Source organism: Hemibagrus wyckioides, linkage group LG04 (genome assembly GCF_019097595.1).
Source record: "Hemibagrus wyckioides isolate EC202008001 linkage group LG04, SWU_Hwy_1.0, whole genome shotgun sequence".
NCBI lineage: Eukaryota > Metazoa > Chordata > Actinopteri > Siluriformes > Bagridae > Hemibagrus > Hemibagrus wyckioides.
The window spans coordinates 17,819,560-17,841,198 of NC_080713.1; the positions used below are offsets into that span (position 1 = coordinate 17,819,560).

A 21,639-nucleotide genomic window follows, 5' to 3' on the forward strand; every position below is an offset into this window, starting at 1 on the left:
ACAGCACTGAATTCTTCAACCGACTGGTTACAAGGTGTTCATTTCTAGAACATAACAGATTTCACACTAGTGCCAGCTGCAAGGTAAATTAGTGTTTTTTTTATTCATCCACAAGGTACATAATTGATTCTATTATAGCAACTTAAACATGGAATTTTATGGTGGATTCGTCAAATATATACAGATTTAGAAAAGTACAGTACAGTACAGTATGGTACATTTTACATTTAACATTTAACACGGGTGAACCTTCAGTACCAGAGGACTTTGTGTTTTACAATTCGTCTGTAACATGACATGCTGTGTTTTTTTATTTACCTACAGAGAGCGAAAAAAGTGGCCCCTCGTTTTTGCTCTCTTGGAGTGAATAAAAAACGCAGCATGACATTGATGAGTTGTGTGACGTGAGTGACTATTTATAACTGTTATAATGTACTGTAAGTGAAAAGCAAAGTTAACTTGTTTCATAAGCATTACACAACATTAAGTAGAACTGTAAACTTATAAAAATGTGTCATTTTTTTTTAAATAATAAAAAGCTATTTTTATTTTAAAAATAAACCTCATGTCTGGCTGCTTCACGCAACCTTCAATTATTTCCCTGAATAATTTAATGTACTCATTCATGAACCAAAATAGAGGATGTTTTGTGTGTGTGTGTGTGTGTGTGTGTATTAGAGTAGGCCATATTGAGCTTTAAAATGCTTTGTTGTAACTTGTTTCATTTGCTGCTCAGCTTATGATTTTTTCCCACATTAAAATGTATGTTGAAAAATGTCACCTAATGTAAAATTTGTTAAAAAAGACACAGAAAAGTTAGTAAAATGGCTCTCCATACTCTTACTTCAGCTTTTTTTTATTGTCTTTGTAAACTGATACATTGATCACTGATATAAAGCATATCTTCCTTTGAACTTCATTATTGTGCCAAAAATCCCTGATGCCATGATTTTTTCCATCACACTTAAACAAAGTGCTTAGCATTCCTCTAGTTTTGACTTCAAACCGAACAGTCCTTTCAGCAAGAAATTTTGTTGTGTTATCTGTGCTGTTTTGCATCCATTGTTTGAGTTTTAGTCCACAGAAAAAAAACATTAATCAAGAGGCAGAATTGGCCATTCGTGCTGAATAGGTCAGTGATGCCAGTGTTGCTGTGATTACACTCTGGAAGTATTTTGTAACACAAACTTTTTTTTGTTGGTACGCTTTAAGTGTTAAAAAAAAAACCAACAACCCCAAAACGTAATATCTGTATATTTATAACAAAGGCAAACAACCTTGGTCTCATGGGTAAACTTTGAGACTTGAGAGGTATGCAATAGTAAACCATTCTATTATAGGATATGTGTGTATTTGTATTAATATTCTGGAAACAGACATAATCCAGTCTGATCTGCTCCACACTGTGGTTTCTATTCTTTGACAGTTTTCTGGATGAAGCATGCCACAATCTTTTTTTTTTTACTATTTAAAGAGAGTAAATACTGAGTATGTGGTAAGAGTACTATAGAAATACATATTTGATCTAAGTTGTATTTCAGGTCAGTGAAGCATATTTCCAACTCAAACTAATAAATCTTAATATCCACCCCAACACCACTACCACAGCATCCAGTAGAGGCTTCTAAATGAAATATATACAACTCCACATAATAATTAACCAGTCTTTTCATGAATAAAGGAAAGGCAATGAGCATATATAGAATTCACTTTCATGGCTTGCAGAGCTGTCTCATGAATAAATGTTTAATATGTTAAAGCAGAAAAAGGATAGACTCTGGGAAAGAAGCCTAGAAAAAAAACTGGGTTAATTTGTCTAGATCATAATTACTGGAAGAGAGGTAGGGCACAGGAGAACTGTATTTCAGTCAGTTTTGGTGTCCTCAGCTGTCCAGCTCTACAGTAATGTGTCCATGAGAGCGCTAATGAAGCTCTGACAGGCAGCAGGATGATGCTGAAAAGAAGAGACTATACCCTCGAAACAAGAAGGAGTGAATCCCTCTAGCTAATAAGAGTCTGCTTTGAGGGAGTTGAAAGAGGCTTTTTCTTGAGGAAGGAGGTCCGTAGAGATATGATTATTAAAATAAGCCACTGTCACAAAGATTTAATTTTAACTTTTCTTTAAAGGAGACACCTTATCTGATTCCACTGTGCCATCCCATATTTCCTACACAGCACAGGCGTCTGTTTACCAGCTACTGCTTCCTCTCCTTGTCTTTAGCAAGGGGGCAAAGATTGTGCTGTATGTACCTGATTAAACTCCCCTGTCCTTCTCCCTCAAAAGAACCGAGAGAGGGGCAGTAAAGAGCCGATGGAACTTTAATCTGAAATGAAATCTCTAAATGAGTCGAATGTCAGAAGGAAGCTGAAATATTCCTTTTATTAAAAATGTACACAAGCTCTAATTTTAATTCCATGGCACATCAGTCGTCTTTGTTCTTGTGCATGGTGAATAGGCACAGATGGATAAATGGGGAGTCTGATAGATGTGCTCAGTCTGCTCAAGCAGGTTGTGAATCCATATCACTCACTCCTTCATTCTCTAACATCTATTGCCCTGGTTCTCAGAAATATCACCTGGAATTGGTGTAACACATGAAGAATTAAGTGTAGTTGTGCAGATAGTTTTGGATAATTTAAGGCTCTGTCACTGCAACCTGTGAAGTTTACTTACAAATATGGCTTTATAGTTCACATGCATGGTGCTAATATTCAGAAAGACATTTATGAACAAGATATTCATGTTTTTTGCCTTTTGGTACCCTGCCAAAAACTGGGTTGTACACTTTGGGTCTATGTAGACTACGTTATGATATATGTTCAAATGTGTAAATGTTCTCACTTTACATATATGATCATTTATGGCCACCTCAATTTAAAATGTTAATATGTAAAATAATCCATGTGCAAAAATTTGCAAAAATTTGATGTTAAAAATATATTTTTATGTTAACACCAGATTCAAAAACATCTCTTATGTAAAATGCACTTTGCTTTTCCCCGTTAAGACGGTCAGTCAAGGGGTTTTACATTTGTGCTGCTTTATAGATTTTCCATGTTAAGGTACTTTCACAGCTGTGCTGTGTGCTGAGTGTGTTGTGTCTTTGGCAGTGTGTCCCAGTGGCAAGTATGGGAAAGCTTGTGCTGAAGTGTGTCTCTGCATGAACAACGGCACGTGCAACCCTATTGACGGCTCCTGCCAGTGCCTCCCCGGCTGGATTGGAGACGACTGCTCACAGGGTATGAATCAATTAACCCCTCTGAATTTCCTCTCTGTCATTCTGTCAGCTCTCTGCTTTTTTCTTCTCTCCCCGTTCTTCCACCTCTGTCTGTCTCACTTCCTTTCTTCTTCATTCTCATGTGATTATAGTTAAACAAACTTTTATGCATGTACCTGCCCACACTTTGTGCATCTTTATCTACAGTGTGTGGCACAGAACACTTGATATTTTACGAGAATTGTGCGAATGGGAACTTGCACTATGTGTTTAAGAAACCTAACTGACCTAAATGGTCTGTCTGGCATCTACAGCATGTCCTATAGGGCAGTGGGGTCCTGACTGCCTCAACTCATGCAACTGTCACAACGGAGCCCAGTGTAGTGCCTATGATGGGGAGTGCAGGTGCAGCCCTGGCTGGACGGGTCTTTACTGCACACAGCGTGAGCCTCATTCTCTCTCTCTCTCTCTCTCACACACACACACACACACACACACACACACACACACACACACACATAGTCAAACAGTGGCACCTGCTGGCTTTGCAGTAAAATCACAGTAGTTGTTACAAAGACAAAAGAAAACAATGTGTATTATGTTACAAATATTCAATAATGACAGAACTTATCTTGAGATATAAATGGATATTTCATATGAAGCACAGATCTTATTAAGATCTTACCTTTCTCATGTCACAATAAACGGTGTTATACAGATAAACAGCATTCACATGGTGCAAACAAATATCCTAACAATATCCACAGCATTGTCTGTCACTTTGTGCTCCCAGCTAATCACTGATATTCTATATCGGTAATTTTTGTTTGTTCCCAGTTGGTCCTCATTCATTTTTCATATGAGCAATGGTGCGTTCTTCATTTTACTTGAAGGATGATGAAATCCGTTTGTCTTTTGCTGCAATGTTTTTCTCCAATGGGCTCATTAGCTTAGTGTCCTTGCTGTGTGGACTTTGGGTGTACAGACAAGTGCCAAATTTAAGGAAAAACTAGTGGCTCTGTTGTTCTTTGGGAAGCATTTTGCTGACATGGTTTCCATCTTCACTTCCCCTTAGAGAAAAAGGTCACTGACTGAGTGATCACCTTTATCATTTGCTGAAGCTTCTCTATCCTGACTGGAGTGGAAGGGTTTTTATACCTTCAGTATAGTTCCAGAGAATTGATGCCAAAGTTCATTGAAGCTGTTCTGGGGGTTCACAGTGACCCCTTACCATATATTCTCTTTACTATTTCAGGCTGCCCATCAGGGTTCTATGGGCATGACTGTGCTGAGGTGTGCCGCTGTCAGAATGGTGCAGATTGTGAGCACATCACAGGCCAGTGTACCTGTCGCACAGGCTTCATTGGTAGCAGCTGCGAGCAAAGTGAGTGCTATTCTGTATTTATTAGGGAAGTTACTGAGTTGCATAATTCAGCTGTGATGTTGAGTCAGAATGGGCGAGTGGTCCATAACTATAGTGTTCAAGCTCTGCATATTAGCTCTGTGTGTTACTCTGTCTGCAGAATGCCCTCCTGGGACTTTCGGCTATGGCTGTCAGCAGCTGTGTGAGTGCATGAACAATGCCACCTGTGACTATGTGACTGGAACCTGTTATTGCAGTCCTGGATACAAAGGAATTCGTTGTGACCAGGGTAATCACACTGCTTCCTCATACATACACACAGTGCGGTTAGACTGTCATTCATACTTTATGTCTCATATACACACATAGTTTTGTCACATTCATTAGTTTTGAATAATAGCCTAAATGGCCCTTAATGTTTAGGCTGAGCAATACAACAATATGAAATAGATATAGCAATAAATGTGGTCACAGAGCAATGTGGTTATTGTCAGTGAATCTAGAGGGACCAGTTGTTCACAGTAACAAGCAGTGGATTTGACTTTGACTCCTGTTCATTTTCATGTACATGTTACTTTGATATATCGTGAAAATGTTTTTCAGAATGATATTTACATCACTGTGTGTGTGTGTGTATTATAGTGGCCCTGATGATGGAGGAGTTAAACCCCTACACTAAGATCAGTCCAGCCCTGAGCTCTGAGCGCCAGTCAGCTGGCGCCGTCATGGGCATCATCTTCTTACTCCTCATCATCATGGCCATGCTTAGCCTGTTTGTGTGGTACAGACAGAGGCAGAGGGAAAAGGGTCAGGACATGCCGAGTGTATCCTACACACCAGCGCTGCACATCACCAACACTGACTACTCACTCTCTGGTGAGAAAGTTATATCAATAAAGCATGAAATTCCTCAAGACATTTACTCTGTCTCCAATGTGGATGTTATATCAAGATCCCTCTCTCTGTCAGTGTGCTGGGTCTCTTGTATTGTGCAGCACAACTGATGCTCTGTGTTTGGTGTGAGATTGGATTTTGTATTTTGCAAGAGTTGCATTTTCAAGTTCAGAGACAGGAAAATAACAAACAGTTACTGTTTGGACTAAAGATGGCTGGACATTTCGGTATTATGAGTATATAATAGTTTAGTGGTATAACACATGTGCATTGCTAATTTGGTTGGACCTAAGCCAATTTGTTCCTCACTTCACCCAGTTGCTATTTTCTTGGTCAGAAATAAATATATCTGCACATCTAAGCAAGCACATCAGAGTGGCATAACAGAAGGTGCTACGTAAAATTGGCAGCAGTAAATTTTTAATTCATTGGTCTAACATCTGTGTTTTTATCCATCCATTAAGATGGATAAAAACACTCAGGTCATATGCAAGGCCTTCTCAAGCACAAACATAAGAAGTCCATTTCTTACAACCAGATTTTTGGGTGTACACTATTTATATCAACATACTTCAACATAAATAGGCTACAAATTAAAATAAACAACCCAGCTGCAGCTAGGAAAAAAATTAAATATGCCAAGTGATTATAGATGTAAGCTGAAGAAATATGCTTAGAGGTTATATTTCATAGAACACGCATGAATAAACATTCACAAAGGCACATAATAAGATAACACATTTAATTTGAATTTATTTTGGCCAGGTGGTTCCCACTATGATAGTGATTATAGCCCTAAAATACTGATGAAAGGTCCATCAGTGAAATCTAAGCATTTGCCTTTAGGAAGTGATCACTGTGCTGCATTGTACTTGCTTGGTTTTTAGAAGAAATAAAAAAATACAGATTTGATCCAAATTTCACCGTAGCATGACGATAATGATATTCTAACCCAATATTTTAAATGTGTTCTCTTTCTATCAGACACTTCTCAGAGTAGCAGTGGTCAGTGTTTCTCCAACCCCAGCTACCACACTGTGGCCCAGTGCAACATTCCCTCCTCCAACACTAACAATCTGGATGGCACTCTAACTCTGAAGGCAAGCACCTACACACACACACACACGCACGCACACACACACACACAAACACACACACACACACAAACAATCCAATTACCCACACATGACCTTTTCACATAACTACAAAAACATGCTTTAAACGTAATTAACACATTCTTAACCTTAACCTGTTTGTTTTACACAGAAAGGGGATAGGAGCAACTCAGAATGGAGAGCGTACTGCAATCTAAATGACCTTGGTTAGTGTCTGTGCTTTTTATCTCTTTTTATCTACCGCTGCATTTACTACATGAGAGTTTCACACATGCCAACATGCTCTTATAATTTTGAAAACAAATTACTTGTCAACACTGTGGAGCTACAACTCCCTCCCCAGCACAGTCATATTGAAAAATGGACCTGACTTTTCCATATCTACATACACTAGCTGCTCTCCAGGCTCTGTAAAATTAGCAGGGGCCCATCATCCTGCTGAGTAGTGACTGCTGATGGCAAATGTTTTGGACTAGCAGAGGCTTCTAGCCCTTGCATGTGGCCTTTCCCTGCTGTGGCTTTAATAGGTCTTCACTGTTGGTACTCACTTACAAAAACAGACAGAAAGTCTACTCAGCCTACATTACCCACGGTCACCGTGAACAAGAGAGGAGGAAACACATTAGTTCTGTGCCCATCGTCTGAGGCTTCTCAACCTGATATGTCTGAGTGTGGGACAGATGATAAGCCTGCAGCAACATGTAAGAGGCAGGAGGCAAAGGGTTTAGACTGGTTTTTCCATCAATTTCCTTAGAGGAAGTAAGATTACACAACCTGCAGTAACAAACTTTTCCTAACCCAGTGAAACATGACATTATTTTCTGTCTGGTGATTCTATGACTTGTTAAAATGAAAGCTCACACTATTTATTTTGAACTGTGAAATGTATTAATTGAGCTTGCTCTGACATTTTTCTTTTTTTAAATGAAGTCCTATTGCCATTAACCTTGCTTCATTTTCCTGTATTTACCCATGAAACATTCTGTACATTTTTAATCCTGAGTTCAGTTTCCTCTTGTGCATAGCTCTGTGGCCACTAAAACTGTAAACAGAGCTGAATAAAGGATAAACACAGGGCACTTTAGAATATGCTGATGGCTGATAACCAGTTTGCAATCATGTTTCTGCAGATAGCTTTTACTCTGTTAGCAGGAGGCAATGGAAATTCTCCATTTTTTATCAGAAACACAGGTTTTATCAGCTGCTTCCTGCTTATGTAAAGTGCACTTTAGTTTACATTATTAAAATCACCTTGAAATTTTCTAGACATTCGCACCTAGGTGGTCAATAAAGTTACACACTTTTACTCGGTAAATTGTTTTGAGCAAGGATATCAATTGTAAAATCACAAGGCTTCCTTCTTCTGAATTTAGGACTGCAGTGTGTTGTTGTCGGCTAGATAATCCTCACTATTTATTCCAGACATTTGATAAACGCAGTTTCACTGGACAGAATGCAGCCCCAGAGACGAAATACAGTAGCTGTGAGAGAGCTGTGTATAAGGAATATTTGCATGCAGAGTGAAACATCAAGCTTATCAACAACAACAACAGTCTTACTGAATGTTTGCCTCAGCATTTGTTCCACAGATCCAATAAATTACATAAGACCGAATCGAGTTTCCCGACTTTAAACATGTTTGCTGGGAATAAAAGTCATTTGTGTGTTACTATTTACATTATCGTTTCTAAGCATACACCTTTCTGTTTATGTGTGTGCTTTACTGAATTAGGTGTGTCACGAGAGGATACACTGATACTGCAAGACAACAAAACAACTCAAGTTGCTAAAGGTAATATCCCTGGGATTTCAGAAATATGGGCAGGGGAAAACCTGATTGTATGAACTAAACTTTACACACAAATCTTTACATTTTACATTAAAAGAAAAAACATAAAATCCTTCTCAGAAATGATTTTTTGTGGCAAAATTATTGCCACCTTTAATAAGCATTTAATATAAAGAAACATTTGTCTATTGAGAAACTTGTACACATGTAAAATAACCTTGCTATCCATCTCAAAAAAACTTTAGACAAGAAAGACAGATGATTGAAAATCAAATAATAGTTATAAAATAATGCTGAAATGCAATTAAAATATAACATTATGCACAATGAAGGTCCGAATAAAAAAAGATTCAGAAGTCTGGAACCAGTGGAAAATTTGCCAGGAATTGGATAACATGCATACTGTGAAGAACAGGAGTTACACATGTTCCTGGATATACATGAAATCCAGCTCAATGCATTCCTTTTTATGTACGCAGCGAATTGACTACTGCCAAACTCACACCACTGGGAGGGGTGACATTAACCTTGTAGAAGCTGGAGAAAATGCATGGTCACACCCAGGTCCCAGCAGTACAGACTTCCTGGAGCTGATTGCTTCTAATGTTACATTCAACCCAACCTCTGACGAGGAACACATATCTGCCAAAAATTAGGATCATGGGACAGTCATCTCAGCCCTAAATCCACCAAGACACTACTGTTTATGGAACCAGACTCTGGATGTTCTTCTGCGGACAGTCTAAAATAGCTAAAGACAGTTTACAAGTCAAGTCTCCATCAAGTTAATAACTTCACTTCAAGATTCAAGAAGCTTTATTGTCATTTCAACCACGTATAGCTGACGCAGTATATAGTGAAATGAAACAACGTTTCTTCAGGACCTGATGCTACATAAACATACAACATAAAGTTCAAACACAAAAAACAACAACACAGAGCTAGGACAGAAGTTTGATACAAAAGACATAATGTTAAAACTCTAATCAGATCCACTTTCCTGTTAACACAGTTGCTGGATTTTTACACTATAGTAACACTATCCGGTGTCTCCTAGAAGATAATGGGTTTCCTTTTAAGTCTGGTTTCCCTCAAGGTTTCTTCCTCTTGTCATCTCAGATAGTTTTGGACTGAGGATCAAATGGCCATTGTTCAGTCTAAACACTACTATATGGCATGTACTGGTCACAACAAACAACACTCTGTGGGTTTGCTTTCATGGAACGCTGCAAGGTCAGTCAGTTGGTTTACAAAATTATAATAAAATATCTCCAGACCTCCAGAGTTGTTGACCTTTGATGCATGGACAAACTTATCGCCAAAGCAGAAATGGCATCTCTGAGTCACAATTCCGACTCTATGGTCTATTTGCTGAATTCTGTGTGATGTGGGCAGAATGAATTATAGAGGCAGTAAGGCATACAGTAGATGGTGGGGCCATTCATGGGCCAGTACATCCTTCCCAGCAGGTTGTCCAGCTCCATTAAGGATAACCATATTCAGCAACAAGTTGACTTGGCATTGGGCCAAATATCCTCCTGTGTTTAGCCAAACTTGTTGCAGACACTACTCCCCCAGACATGTGCTGTCAAACCTGCTGTATCAATTTACAGTACCTTTTATAGTACCTGTATTTTCAAAGCTGTCACTGAGGCTACAGATGGGCAGATGGGCCCACCTGAGGAGTTTCTGTGAAAAAGGTAAAGAGAGCTGTCACAAAATTGTCAGAGTATACTAGCATGTGACAATGTTTCAGAACTGGTTAGGAAAAATTTAGGGCCAGTTGGTTTGCCCTAAGCTCTAAATGGCGTGGTCTGATCTCACAGTAGGGGGGCACATACCTCCTGCACCCTGGTAGTGCCACATAGCCAACCAGTGAGGGAGGCATCCATTGTGGCTATCTCTCTCTGATGCAGGACCATTCCCAACTAGCTTTTAAAAGAAGGAGCCTTTATTTGTCACCTATACATTACAGTAAAATTTAATTCTTTACTTTGCATATTTGGAAGGTCTTCCTTTGGGGTCCACTTGCAGGCTGATAATCACAAAGGAACTATCGTTGCAGGTTGGATTTGTGAACAAAAGATGAATATGAGATTATAAATCAGAATTTCTAACACTGGCACCTGTTTTATTACCCATTTTTAAAAGTGATCAAAATATTGCAACTGACAGGTGACTGACAGGTGTTTCTTTTTGCCCAGGTGTGCCCTCTTATGCTTCATTCATGTATACAGTGCTTTTCCGCTGCAAGTCACCAGTCGCTGTTCGATGAAGTTGGCAGAAGGTGTTCCTATTACTGGTTGCTATAGTAATAACCATATCAGTGGCTGGCACAAATAACTTTGCACTAGCCACTAAAATGAACATTCTAGAGGGAGAACGTTTGTATATAAAATTCACTAGTGCATATATGCAACATATGATATGAGATGGAAGAGGAATGTGTGCTGTTTGCCATTGCGGCTATCTATCTGCAGAAAAAGTGCAAGCGCCGGACTGTCTGGGTTCACAAAACAATTCAGACTTACAAGCAGCAGGGCTATTTGTCAAGTCTCACATGGCCAGCACAGTTAATACATAAAAGCTATATTCCAGTCTATTAAATGCATTAATCATCTTACTTGGAAAGCCCATGACGTTGGATACATTTCCATGAATCTTTTTTTACTTTTGTTTCTGTATGGGGAATCATATGATGTGTTTTACTGTCTTTACTCCCATAGGCAGTCACTGTACCAAGTCGCATCATATTTGCATAAAGTTGAATTTTTCTCAGCATTCTTGCATCACTGGGCACACCCACATCTAGACTGCAATAGTTGCTGTCCTTTATGTTCCCAGAAATCAGAAAATCGTATTGAAAATGAATGTTCAATGGCCAGACTGTCACTGCAAGTCAGTTTGTGTGAACGTAGCCTTAGATTGATTATTTAAACAATTAATAGCTAGAATGTTTACTCTTGGTTGGAGCCCTGGGTTTCGACCGTGAAGGTTGCAAAGAATAACTCAACGTGAAAGGATCCCATATGAGCTCATCGGTTGCTATCAAGGTGGTGATAGTGTCATGGGTTGGTCTTGCCGCTTCTGGAACAAGTTCACTAATATTTATTGATGGCGGCAGCAGAATTTAGAAGTCTACAGAATAATTCTGTCTGCAGATTTACAGAGAAATGCATCCAATCTAATTGTGAGGAAATTAATCATGCAGCAAGACAATGATCAGAAGCCCACTACCAACACAACAAAGAATCAGTGGGGGGAAAGTGATGTCCAAGTCAATCACCAGACCTTAACACAACAGAGTGGCATTTCACCCTACTGAAGAAGAAGTGGTTTGATCTTGGGCATCCCTGTACAAGGTTCACCAACCACTCATTTTAATCTGTACATATGTTTTCAAGAAATTGGAAGATACCTTTATACTATGTCCTTTAGCTTTCTGATGTTGGGTCTCTGTGGCAGCCAGTTACATCAAGACAGCCATGGTTTCTGACAGCCCAAAGCAACCACTTAAAGCCACAAGCCCTTACACATCTCTCTGCTGCCTGTGTGTGTCTGCAATTAATCTGATCCTTGCCCTCATCACAACCCCAGCCTCCAGACAGACACACACCTATACACACAAGTCTCCTTAAATTGATCTCCTAGGTCCAGTGTTGTCTCAGATCTGTTGTAAACAGCCTAACAAAGAGAGCTGCAGTAGGTGAGACCGGATCAACTCGGATGGAAGAAGCTTTCAAGAGTTTGGCTGCTGACCCTGGAAGCCCTTACTTACTTGGCCTTGTTATCAATTCGCTGGAATTTAAAATGGTTAGAAATGTGTTCTTGCTAGCACTCTGAGTCTATTGGATTCCTTCTTACTGATAATGTTTTTAGTGTCTAAACAGTTTTGGATAAATCAGTATAGCCACCAGCCATTCAATAAACTTTTATTTGGAATGCATACCTATACTGCTACACACGCTTCCATGCTCAGCACTTTCACCCTCCCCCCTACTTTAGCTGCAGATAACGTGCATGGCTGTATGCTAGAGGGTGTAATGCAATTCTCTCCCCTGAATTTTAACAAGACTTTCCTCTAGGATGTTGCAGATGGGCCATGATACAGTTGTTCTTATGTGCCCTAGGCACTGTGACTAGGATTACATCAAAAACACTGCATCATAAATAGTACTGATTTTATATAGTGTGCATTACAGTTGTACGCATAGCTGAGGTCACATCATTAATCTTACTAAAGACAACCTGAATGTCTCCTGAACTCATTTTCTTCATCTAGTTTCGCTGGTACAGAATCTATGTTGTGTGCCTGTGTCTGTGGTCTCCAGACTACATCAAGCCATCCATGTGCAGCTCCAGTTCATGCTCTCTGAACAGTGAGAATCCATATGCTACCATCCGGGACCCACCAGGTCTGACCTGCAAGCACACTGAGAGCAGCTATGTGGAGATGAAGTCTCCTGCACACAGGGACCTGGCCTTCTGCACCAGCACTAACACTACCACCCGCACCTCTGCAAGCAGGAACATCTATGACATGGGTGAGTTAGATATGAGAAAATATTTCAGAAATGCAGCAGATACTGTTATTACTGAAGTGTTTACCATCTGTTGCATCCACAGGATTTTATACAATATTTCAAATGCAAGTATTGGTTAGAGAATTCGTTCAGGCTTAAAACCTTTTGTTAATTTCTGTGTTGATAAAAGGTGAAGATTTATACTTTATATACTTTGTGAGTGTACACTTACTGACTGTAGTCCATCTGTTTCTATACACTATAAATCTTTCTGTCAACCTCTACTCCAGCCATCAAAGAAAGCAGAATGAGGTGACCCTGAGTGGAAACACAGTGTACCAACTTGTCATATTACTTCTTGGTACAAGTTTTATAATGGTAGAGAAAGGGTTATTATGGTCAGTGGAGGGACAGAGTGCCTTATTCAAGTATGGAGGCATTTAAACACAATCACATAAAACAATATATGCATGTAATTTTAATGCAAGGTTTTCTGAAGGTAAAATGTGGAATTATCCTTTTGCTTTATTAGCTAACTTTAAGCAAAATTATTCAATAAGCATTTTTTCCCCCCAGATTTCTTTATACGATGTATTGTCATTAGTATGTGGACACACCTCCTAATTAATGAGTTCAGGGGTTTCAGCAACACCCATTGCTAACAGCTATATAAAATCAAGTACTTTGCCATGCGATCTCCATAGACAAACATTGGCAGTAGTATGGATCATAATGAAGAGCTCAGCTACTTTAAACATTTCATGGTCATACTGAATGTTCTGCCTTGCAGGATCTTCCTGGTAAAATGTAAGTGCTAAGATTTTGAAATTTAAGCCTCTAGGAGCAACAAAAGTTTAGCCATAAAGCAGTAGACCACACATACACAGATTGGAGAAATATGTAGCATGTAAAAATTGTGTTTAAAAAAAAAAACTTATTCTGAAAGATCTGTTCATCAGGAACTTCATATCCAAGCAGCTACACACAAGCCCAAGATTACTATGCACTACCTACCAGAATTCACAGTGCCGACAGTAAGGTGTAATGGAGGTGGGACAATGGTCTGAGTCTATGCTAGACTGCTTAGTTTAAAAAAAATAAATAAATATTAATACTAGCGCATTTTAGACAATTTTATGCTTCCAATTTTGTGGCAGTTCAGGTAAAGTCCTTCTCTACACCCGCATGACTCTACCACTGTACACAAATGGAGGTCCCTTAAGACCTGTTTTGATGAGTTTGGTACAGAGGAACTCCAATGGCATGCACAAAGCTCTGACCTCAACCCCACTGAAGACTGCAAGCCTGATGTTCTCCTCCAACCATGTTAATGCCTATGGTTTTGGAATGGGATGTCCAACATGAAGTGTTATGGTTGTGTCCACATATTTTAGCCATGCAGTATGGTTAATTATGTTGGATCAGATTATACAGTTGGTTCCATAAGTATTTGGACAGTGACATTATTTTCCTTCGTATACCACAACAACAGGATTTGAAATAAAGCAATCAAGATGTGATTGAAGTGTAGACTTTCAGCTTTCATTCAAGGGATTTAACAACAAAATTGCATCATGCTTAGCAATTACAGACTTTTTACATAGTCTGTCCATTTTCACAGGAGCAAGAATAATTGAACAAACTAACAATTATAAACATAAGGATTATTTTTAATGATTGCATACAAACCGTTTGCTGTAAATGACTGCCTGATGTCTGGAGACAGCCATGGACATAAGATGCTTTGCAAACTCTATGCAGCCACCTTCAGTTTCTGCATGTTTGTGGGTCTCTCCGCCTTCATTTTTGCCTTCAGTAAGTGAAAACCATGCTCAGATGAGTTGAGGTCAGATGACCATTTAAGAAAATTCAGTATCTTTGCTTTAAGAAGCCCTTGGGCTTTGCCCTTCTGTTCTTGAGTGTAACCAATGATTTGCATCTTGAGGTAAACCCTCTGTATTTACATTCTTGAAGGTGTCTCTTGATTGATGATATGCCTACGACCTCAAGAGCTCTTGACTTGGCTAGATGTTGTGAAGGGGTTTTTCTTCACCAAGGAAAAAATTCTGTGATCAACCACTCATGGTGAATGGTGGTGTTAAGCTTGCCAGTGTTTTTCAGTCTAATGATGGCCTTCTTCACTTGCATCAAAATCGCTTTGGAGGTTTTTGAGCGACCAAATGCAAAATCAACAGACCTTTTCTCCCCTTGTCATGAAATAACGTGGAAACTCAAATGTTAAACTGCTCGTAATTCACCTATCCAGATTAAAAACCATGTGTCTAATAATTATTTAAACAGTTAATGCAATATTTTTTGTTAACTTCCTTGAATTAAAGCTGAGTCACCGTCATTACTTCCTTTTAAATTTGTTGTGGTGTGATAGAGGCAAAATCACCAAAAATGATGTCACTGTCCAAATATATGTCGCCCAAAGTGTAGTTCTTATGAAAGACCAAGCATATCTCATTTTATCACAGTTCTTTTCCACTTTCATTTTGTTGCCAAAGAAAAATAACAAAAACAAAAAACAGATGATCCTTGTGTCTACCCTTTTGCAAACGTTCATGCACAAATGTGACACTGAACTCTTCTACTCTGTTTGAAAATAAACGTGCAATTCTGAGCTCCTACCGCTAACAGGTCCAGAATAGGTCCTGGGAGTGGTTCTGTATTCAGGTATTCAACAAAATTGGTGAATCTGCCCTTAAACACCTCATATGAGAATAGTCCAAGAGCAGTCTTATTGGAAACTGACCAAAAAAATAAAATAAAATAGAACATAAATTGTGCATGCAGTATATTGTCTAACTGCACACCTACTGGACACAATGGACCAACAAGCTGTCTGTGTCTAATAAAGTGACTAGTAAATGTACATGGTGCTTTAAAACCCCAGCATTGGTGTGTGATGTATATGATACGGTCACAACACTGTAACCAATACTAATATGTCAGGGCCACTCAAATAATTTCTGCCTTTCTACTGCTCAGTGGTGGAGAGGCACAGCAAGAAAGGGGCTACAGTCAATAATTGTATAAATCTATAAATTGTACTGATAATGTATGTATATATATATATATATATATAATGTGCATTCTTAGCATACTCCAAGATATTTAACTCAGATTTTACCTGCATCTTTATCAGAACCCACAGTGAGTGTCCTACAGGGACCCAATGGCCTGGCAACTGGTTTCTCCCAGAACCCTTATGACCTTCCTAGGAACAGCCACATCCCGAGCCACTACGACATCCTGCCCATGCGCCACAGCCCCACACACACCCCACCGCCCCCCGAGAGTCCTCCCAGCTCCCTGCTGTAGAACCCAGACCTGAGCCTACCTCTATACTACAGCAAGCACCACCTGCATCTGCAGGACCTCCTCCTAATCTTTTTATCTCATCAAACCTTACTATCTCTTTCCCACATACACACAGAGATGCATGACAAGATCGCTAAAAATGCTATAAAATTTTGCTGAATTGCTATGTGTCTACGTGTGTGTGTAGGACAACAGATGGCTAAGAAAGGACTGTACAGAGAACTGTAAAGATATTAGCAACTACTCACTTCTATCTTCTCTTCATTTGGTTCTCTTGAGGATAAAAGGATTTAATTAAGAAGGCCGGACTAAGAAGAAATAAAACACAAATCTTGCATTCTGTATCTAATTGTGTATATTGCAGCAGGCAACCGGACTATCAAGGCACTATTGTGTTTCCATACAAATGAGCTGACTTCAATCGTAGAAGGAACATAGTCTCAGTGTTAGCTTAAGCAAGGGGGCAAGCTGACCCAATCACCTGTCCCCTGATGCAATCAGGGACTGACCCTGACCATCTAAAAAAAAAAAAAAAAGTCGATGGATACCGTCACCTCCAGGTGACGTGTCACTGCTAACCTTGACTATTTAAAGAGGACTGAAAAGAAGTGAGAAAGCATGGCTTAATAGTAAATGATTAAATAGAAGGACCATTTAGTTTTTACTGTATAAAGACAGTTACCAAAATACGTTTTTGAGAACCATCAGTTTTTTCTTCAGAACACTACAAATACGAGTATAATTCTTTAAACATTTCATAAAGTATTTTAAAATCTGCTGAGGTGGTGCACATCTCTTTATAAAAGATTTATGAGAAAAACAGCAGCTTGGTATATACACTGTATAATGTCCTAAATTCCACTAGTCTATATTAAACTGCTGTTTCATCCAAAAACATCTATGGATGGTTATATATCAAGTTTGCAGGTGTGATGTCATGTGAATGTGTATTCAAGAATGTATAATATTATGGGTTTTTTTTTGTTTTGTTTTTTAGTAAATATTATATATATATATTCTTTGTTATTTCTGTTCATATTCTTGAATCTCAAATGGGTGGCTTTTAAGAGAACTTTTGTTTTTGTGTTTATTTCTAAATTATTTGACAAAGTAGCAGTTTTGTTTTCCATAAAGGTGTAAAGTTTAAATAGAAAACTATAGCATGAGCAAATTATATCAAATGCTTAATTCATTTCTTGTGACTGTACCACTCCTGCACACTCGTGATACAGAATGTAAGTTATCGTTTGTGTCTAAGTAGATGCATTACAGTGGGCAGTGATCACCTCCATATCGTTCGGAGACATTTCCTGAATCTTGTTTCATATGAAGTTGAGTTTGGTAATTCCCGATTGCTTGTTTTGTTTTGTGCAATGCTCTCGATGTGGCTCCATTCCCTTCACTAAAGCAATAACCTGCAGACAATCACAGCGACAAAAGTGCAGTTTATCCAGCCATACACAGCAAGTTGGTGTGCTTTAACCCTGTTTGTGAAACAATACTGATTTGATCTTTGTGTCATTTCATGCAAAATAAAGCTTACAGAGAATAGGTTTAATTTAACAGTAGAACTCACATCCATGACAAGCCGTAGGTGACTTACTTTCTCTTCGTCTGAGGGATTTAACCACTGATTATTTTTCATGATTAGGGATATTAAATAAATGTCTAATGATTTAACCGAAACATTGATTAGGAAAGATGACAAAGGCACTTGTTACAAAACAAATTCATGTAACATATTTCAAAGCATCACAAAACATTCATCACAAATTTCCTAAATTACTCACTTAACCGTAATTTTATTTTTCACTTCAAAATTCAAATTACAGTGGATAGAGTAATAGTATAATGATAAAAAAAAAAAAAATCACAGTACAGCACAGACAAAACAAATGTTTTTGAGGCAATATGTGAAAGAGAACTGACAGAACATCGATTTCAGATCAACATAAGACACACCAGCTATGTGCAGTGCTTAGGCTGGGCATAGCTGTGCCATCTGTACCCATACATCATTGGCACTGCCCTTTAGCCATCTACCAGTCAGTTACATAATTAGTTTCAGGGTCCCAAGGGCCAGTTTGGAAGAAGGCCCAAATACCATATAGTCACAGAATGCATAGAGAAAGACGTAGTGCCCAACTTGACAGGTGTACAGTTTTCTTTGCAACTATTCTGATTGAGACCATCATACTGTGATGTACTTGTTAACAGCTGTCAAGCGGTACAAACCTACACACTCCTTATTAGAATTTTACATTATTTTACCTGCTGTTACAAGGGGGTTTCCCCCACCTTAACCCAAAGTGGTCTCAGAGTGTGTAGCTTTAAGGAGAATTCGTTTAACATTTAAGTGCAACAGAGAGGGTGTAATGATTTAAGGATATACCGGAATAAATCATGCATATTGTCCTCACTATCATTTCTATTGTACATACACTACAATTCCTTAGGCAGCCATGGTGCAAAAATGATTTGCAGTTTATGATGTTCCCCACATCTGCTGTATCATAGGAATGCTTGCTTTTACAATCACAACATGATTATACTGGGCTACAATACATTATACATTCTTAATTTAATTTTGATAAACATAGTACTGTCCTAAAATTCCAGAAGTCTTACATAATAGGCACAAAACAATAAATCAGTTGGCTACTATAGAATAAATACTAAAGAATTAAACTGTAGTGTGGGTTAGATAAGGAAAGAAATAGTGTGTTTGGTGCAAAAAAAATATAGCGAAAGCTCCAGCTTACAATCAACAGCTATGCCTGTGTGCAGTGGCTATTCTTTCTCTTGAATAAGGAGAGTGGTACACTGAATGGGATGTCTGACACTATAAAATTCTAATATCTCTGTCCTCACTTACTATATTAAACTCTATAGTGTTTCAGTGCTATTAAAACGGGTACTACACTGACTGCCATCAAAGTCTAAGCTTAAATGTTTTTGTATTGACCTTTTTTGCCTCAATTTCTGCATCAATCATTGTTTGACTGATTTAAACTTGCTGCTTAACCTGGCCAAAAGGACCAAACGGAGGTGACATCAGAGTGCAGAAACATTACGATGAAAGGCAACTTTCAGATTGGATGAATACTACCATTTTAGCACTGCAGAAGATCGTGTGCTGAAGGTCTCACAGCACTGCTGTGAAGAGATGGAGGAAAAAGTCCACAAAGTGGGCACATGCACAAAAATGGAGGCTTCCCTGTGTGACAATCCACTGAGAAAGGCACTAAAACCACTACTCTACAAGAAATGCACAGGATGAATGGAAACAGCAGCAGCATGAGGAAACGCTCAGTCAGTGTGAGGAGTCATGTCTGTGGGGTTCTCTGTACCAAAGAAAATCTTCCCACTCCTCTTTCCAGAATGCTGATAGAAATCATGCAATCATATTCTACTATACAGACCACAGGAGCCACAACCATCATGACTGATGTGTTACACTATCTGCTCAGATACTGTCAAAAATGCAATAATAGGAGTGCTCCTAAGAGAGTATTTAAGTTTACATGCAATGTGAAGCTTTTGCATACACACAGCCATAGCTAAAGTTGGGAAGTTGATGATCTCTGGGGCCTAATGCTAGTCTAATGTCTAGTATCCAAACGTTCTAAGTACAGCATACAGTAATATCTCCTTAATGCCACTTGTCTACTCTTGTGACAGGCTCAGACACAACCACATGCCAGCTGCTCAAGACATTGACATGAACAAACCTCACACTGTTTGCAAATGAAAGAATATATTAAGACGTTTCTGTGAAGATCAGCACAACTGATTATTAAAATTTTGCAATAAAAAAAGCCTACCATGGCAGAAAAAAAACAAAAACAAAATGTTAGTCCAGAGCGCAGGTGGTAACCCTTTTGAGAGCTGAGGTTTGGAAACACAGCTTCTGTGCTCTAGCCCAAGCGTGCAGCTGCGCCTCTGAACCAAAGCAGTCTTTAAGAAGTAGGGGTGAGGGGAGGGATCGGGTGGGGGGTGTGAAGAGAGAGGGAGGGATAAGGGCTTTTCTGCAGGTGGGCTTTGCAGGAAAAGGAGGTCATGGAAGGGGCTAGATGTTCTGGCAACACTGCATTTTTGGCTTATTCTCAGTGGGCTGCACCTGGATGGACACCACGTTGTTGCTGGGCGATATGTCGTTGTCCCGGCGGTCCGACATCTGTTTCTGGGACACGATACGGTAGATTTCTGTAAGATAACAATCAACTTGTAAGGAACAGGATTCACCTTTTCTATGAAGGTGATTAGTTGTGATTATTAAAACACTAGAACTATTTTGAGATCATTTTATTTAGATTATGGAAGATTGCATCAGTGCATTCACAGAGATGTCTGCCATGAAAAAATAGCCTTTCTGTGCTGAGATGCACCAGAAATCATTTGAATTCATTACACCTTTTTTATTCAGCCTTAGCCATAAACACAGCAGTATGCCTGAGGTAATGTAATTACCATGTTATATCTGATGGTCTTTAAATATGTAAACTTGTTTCAGCTTACACTGCAGAAAGGAAATAAGGCTAAGCTGACAAACAAAGCTGCAACAGAAGCAGGAAGCTTTTTTTTATTACAGTCACGTCAAGCTGGAGGAACTCAATGGACCCACCCCAGCAAGGTCAGTCCTTTGATTAGTCATTCATAAGGGAATGGCCTTCGACCAAAAACCAATCAGCCTTTAGCCTACACACACATACACACACACACTTTCTTTCTCAAGCTCATTTGCATGAAGTCCTGCTCATCAACATTTTTTTTTCTCTGCTGCTTTCTGGGCAAATATGATTTAGCCTCAATATGACCATATATAAGCAACCAACAAACCAGGACAACAGCTCCTGCACTCAGAGCCCACTCACCAGTCAGGATGGTCTGAAAGGCTGTCTCTACATTGGTGGAATCCAGAGCCGATGTCTCCAGGAAAGACAATCCATTTTTCTCTGCAGAGACAAAGAACATTATTTCACAGAGATGGTATTTTAAGGCCCTAGTAATCCACATCAGAAGAACACAAGCCACATTATCAAAATATTTATAAAACTAGTTAAAGGTGGGCAGCGGTGCACCAGTTCTTAGCCCAAATCCAGCTGGGGTTCTAACCTGCAAATGCGCGTGCCTCATCAGTGGGTACAGCCCGGAGATGGCGCAGGTCACTTTTGTTGCCAACCAGCATGATAACAATGTTGCTGTCTGCATGGTCCCTCAGCTCCTTCAGCCAGCGCTCCACATTTTCATAGGTCAGATGCTTGGCAATGTCGTACACCAACAGAGCCCCCACAGCGCCACGGTAATACCTTTAAACCAAATATATAGACCAATCTCTACCTGACCAGCAGTAATTCAGAGGTTAAACAATAATAACAAAATGCAATAGTTAGATATAAGATTTCTAGCA

At 39.1% G+C, this 21,639-nt stretch overlaps 2 protein-coding genes across 2 annotated transcripts in view; one reads left to right on the forward strand and one right to left on the reverse strand.

Annotated features, from left to right (window-relative positions):
* The window catches only part of megf11 (multiple EGF-like-domains 11), a 113,316-nt gene extending 94,147 nt beyond the window's left edge, over window positions 1–19,169 (forward strand). The window contains exons 17-26 of the mRNA XM_058387616.1: window positions 3,112–3,240; window positions 3,533–3,661; window positions 4,474–4,602; window positions 4,742–4,870; window positions 5,224–5,457; window positions 6,460–6,575; window positions 6,742–6,796; window positions 8,323–8,382; window positions 12,711–12,923; window positions 16,054–19,169. Of these exons, the coding sequence (XP_058243599.1) occupies window positions 3,112–3,240; window positions 3,533–3,661; window positions 4,474–4,602; window positions 4,742–4,870; window positions 5,224–5,457; window positions 6,460–6,575; window positions 6,742–6,796; window positions 8,323–8,382; window positions 12,711–12,923; window positions 16,054–16,229 (1,370 nt within the window). The 3' untranslated portion in view covers window positions 16,230–19,169. The remainder of the gene's footprint in view (window positions 1–3,111; window positions 3,241–3,532; window positions 3,662–4,473; window positions 4,603–4,741; window positions 4,871–5,223; window positions 5,458–6,459; window positions 6,576–6,741; window positions 6,797–8,322; window positions 8,383–12,710; window positions 12,924–16,053) is intronic.
* Window positions 18,003–21,639, reverse strand: part of rab11a (RAB11a, member RAS oncogene family) — a 7,349-nt gene continuing 3,712 nt past the window's right edge. Inside the window, exons 3-5 of the mRNA XM_058387615.1 lie at window positions 21,345–21,538; window positions 21,104–21,184; window positions 18,003–20,435 (exon numbers count right to left, since the gene is read on the reverse strand). Coding sequence (XP_058243598.1) covers window positions 20,299–20,435; window positions 21,104–21,184; window positions 21,345–21,538 — 412 coding nt within the window. The 3' untranslated portion in view covers window positions 18,003–20,298. The remainder of the gene's footprint in view (window positions 20,436–21,103; window positions 21,185–21,344; window positions 21,539–21,639) is intronic.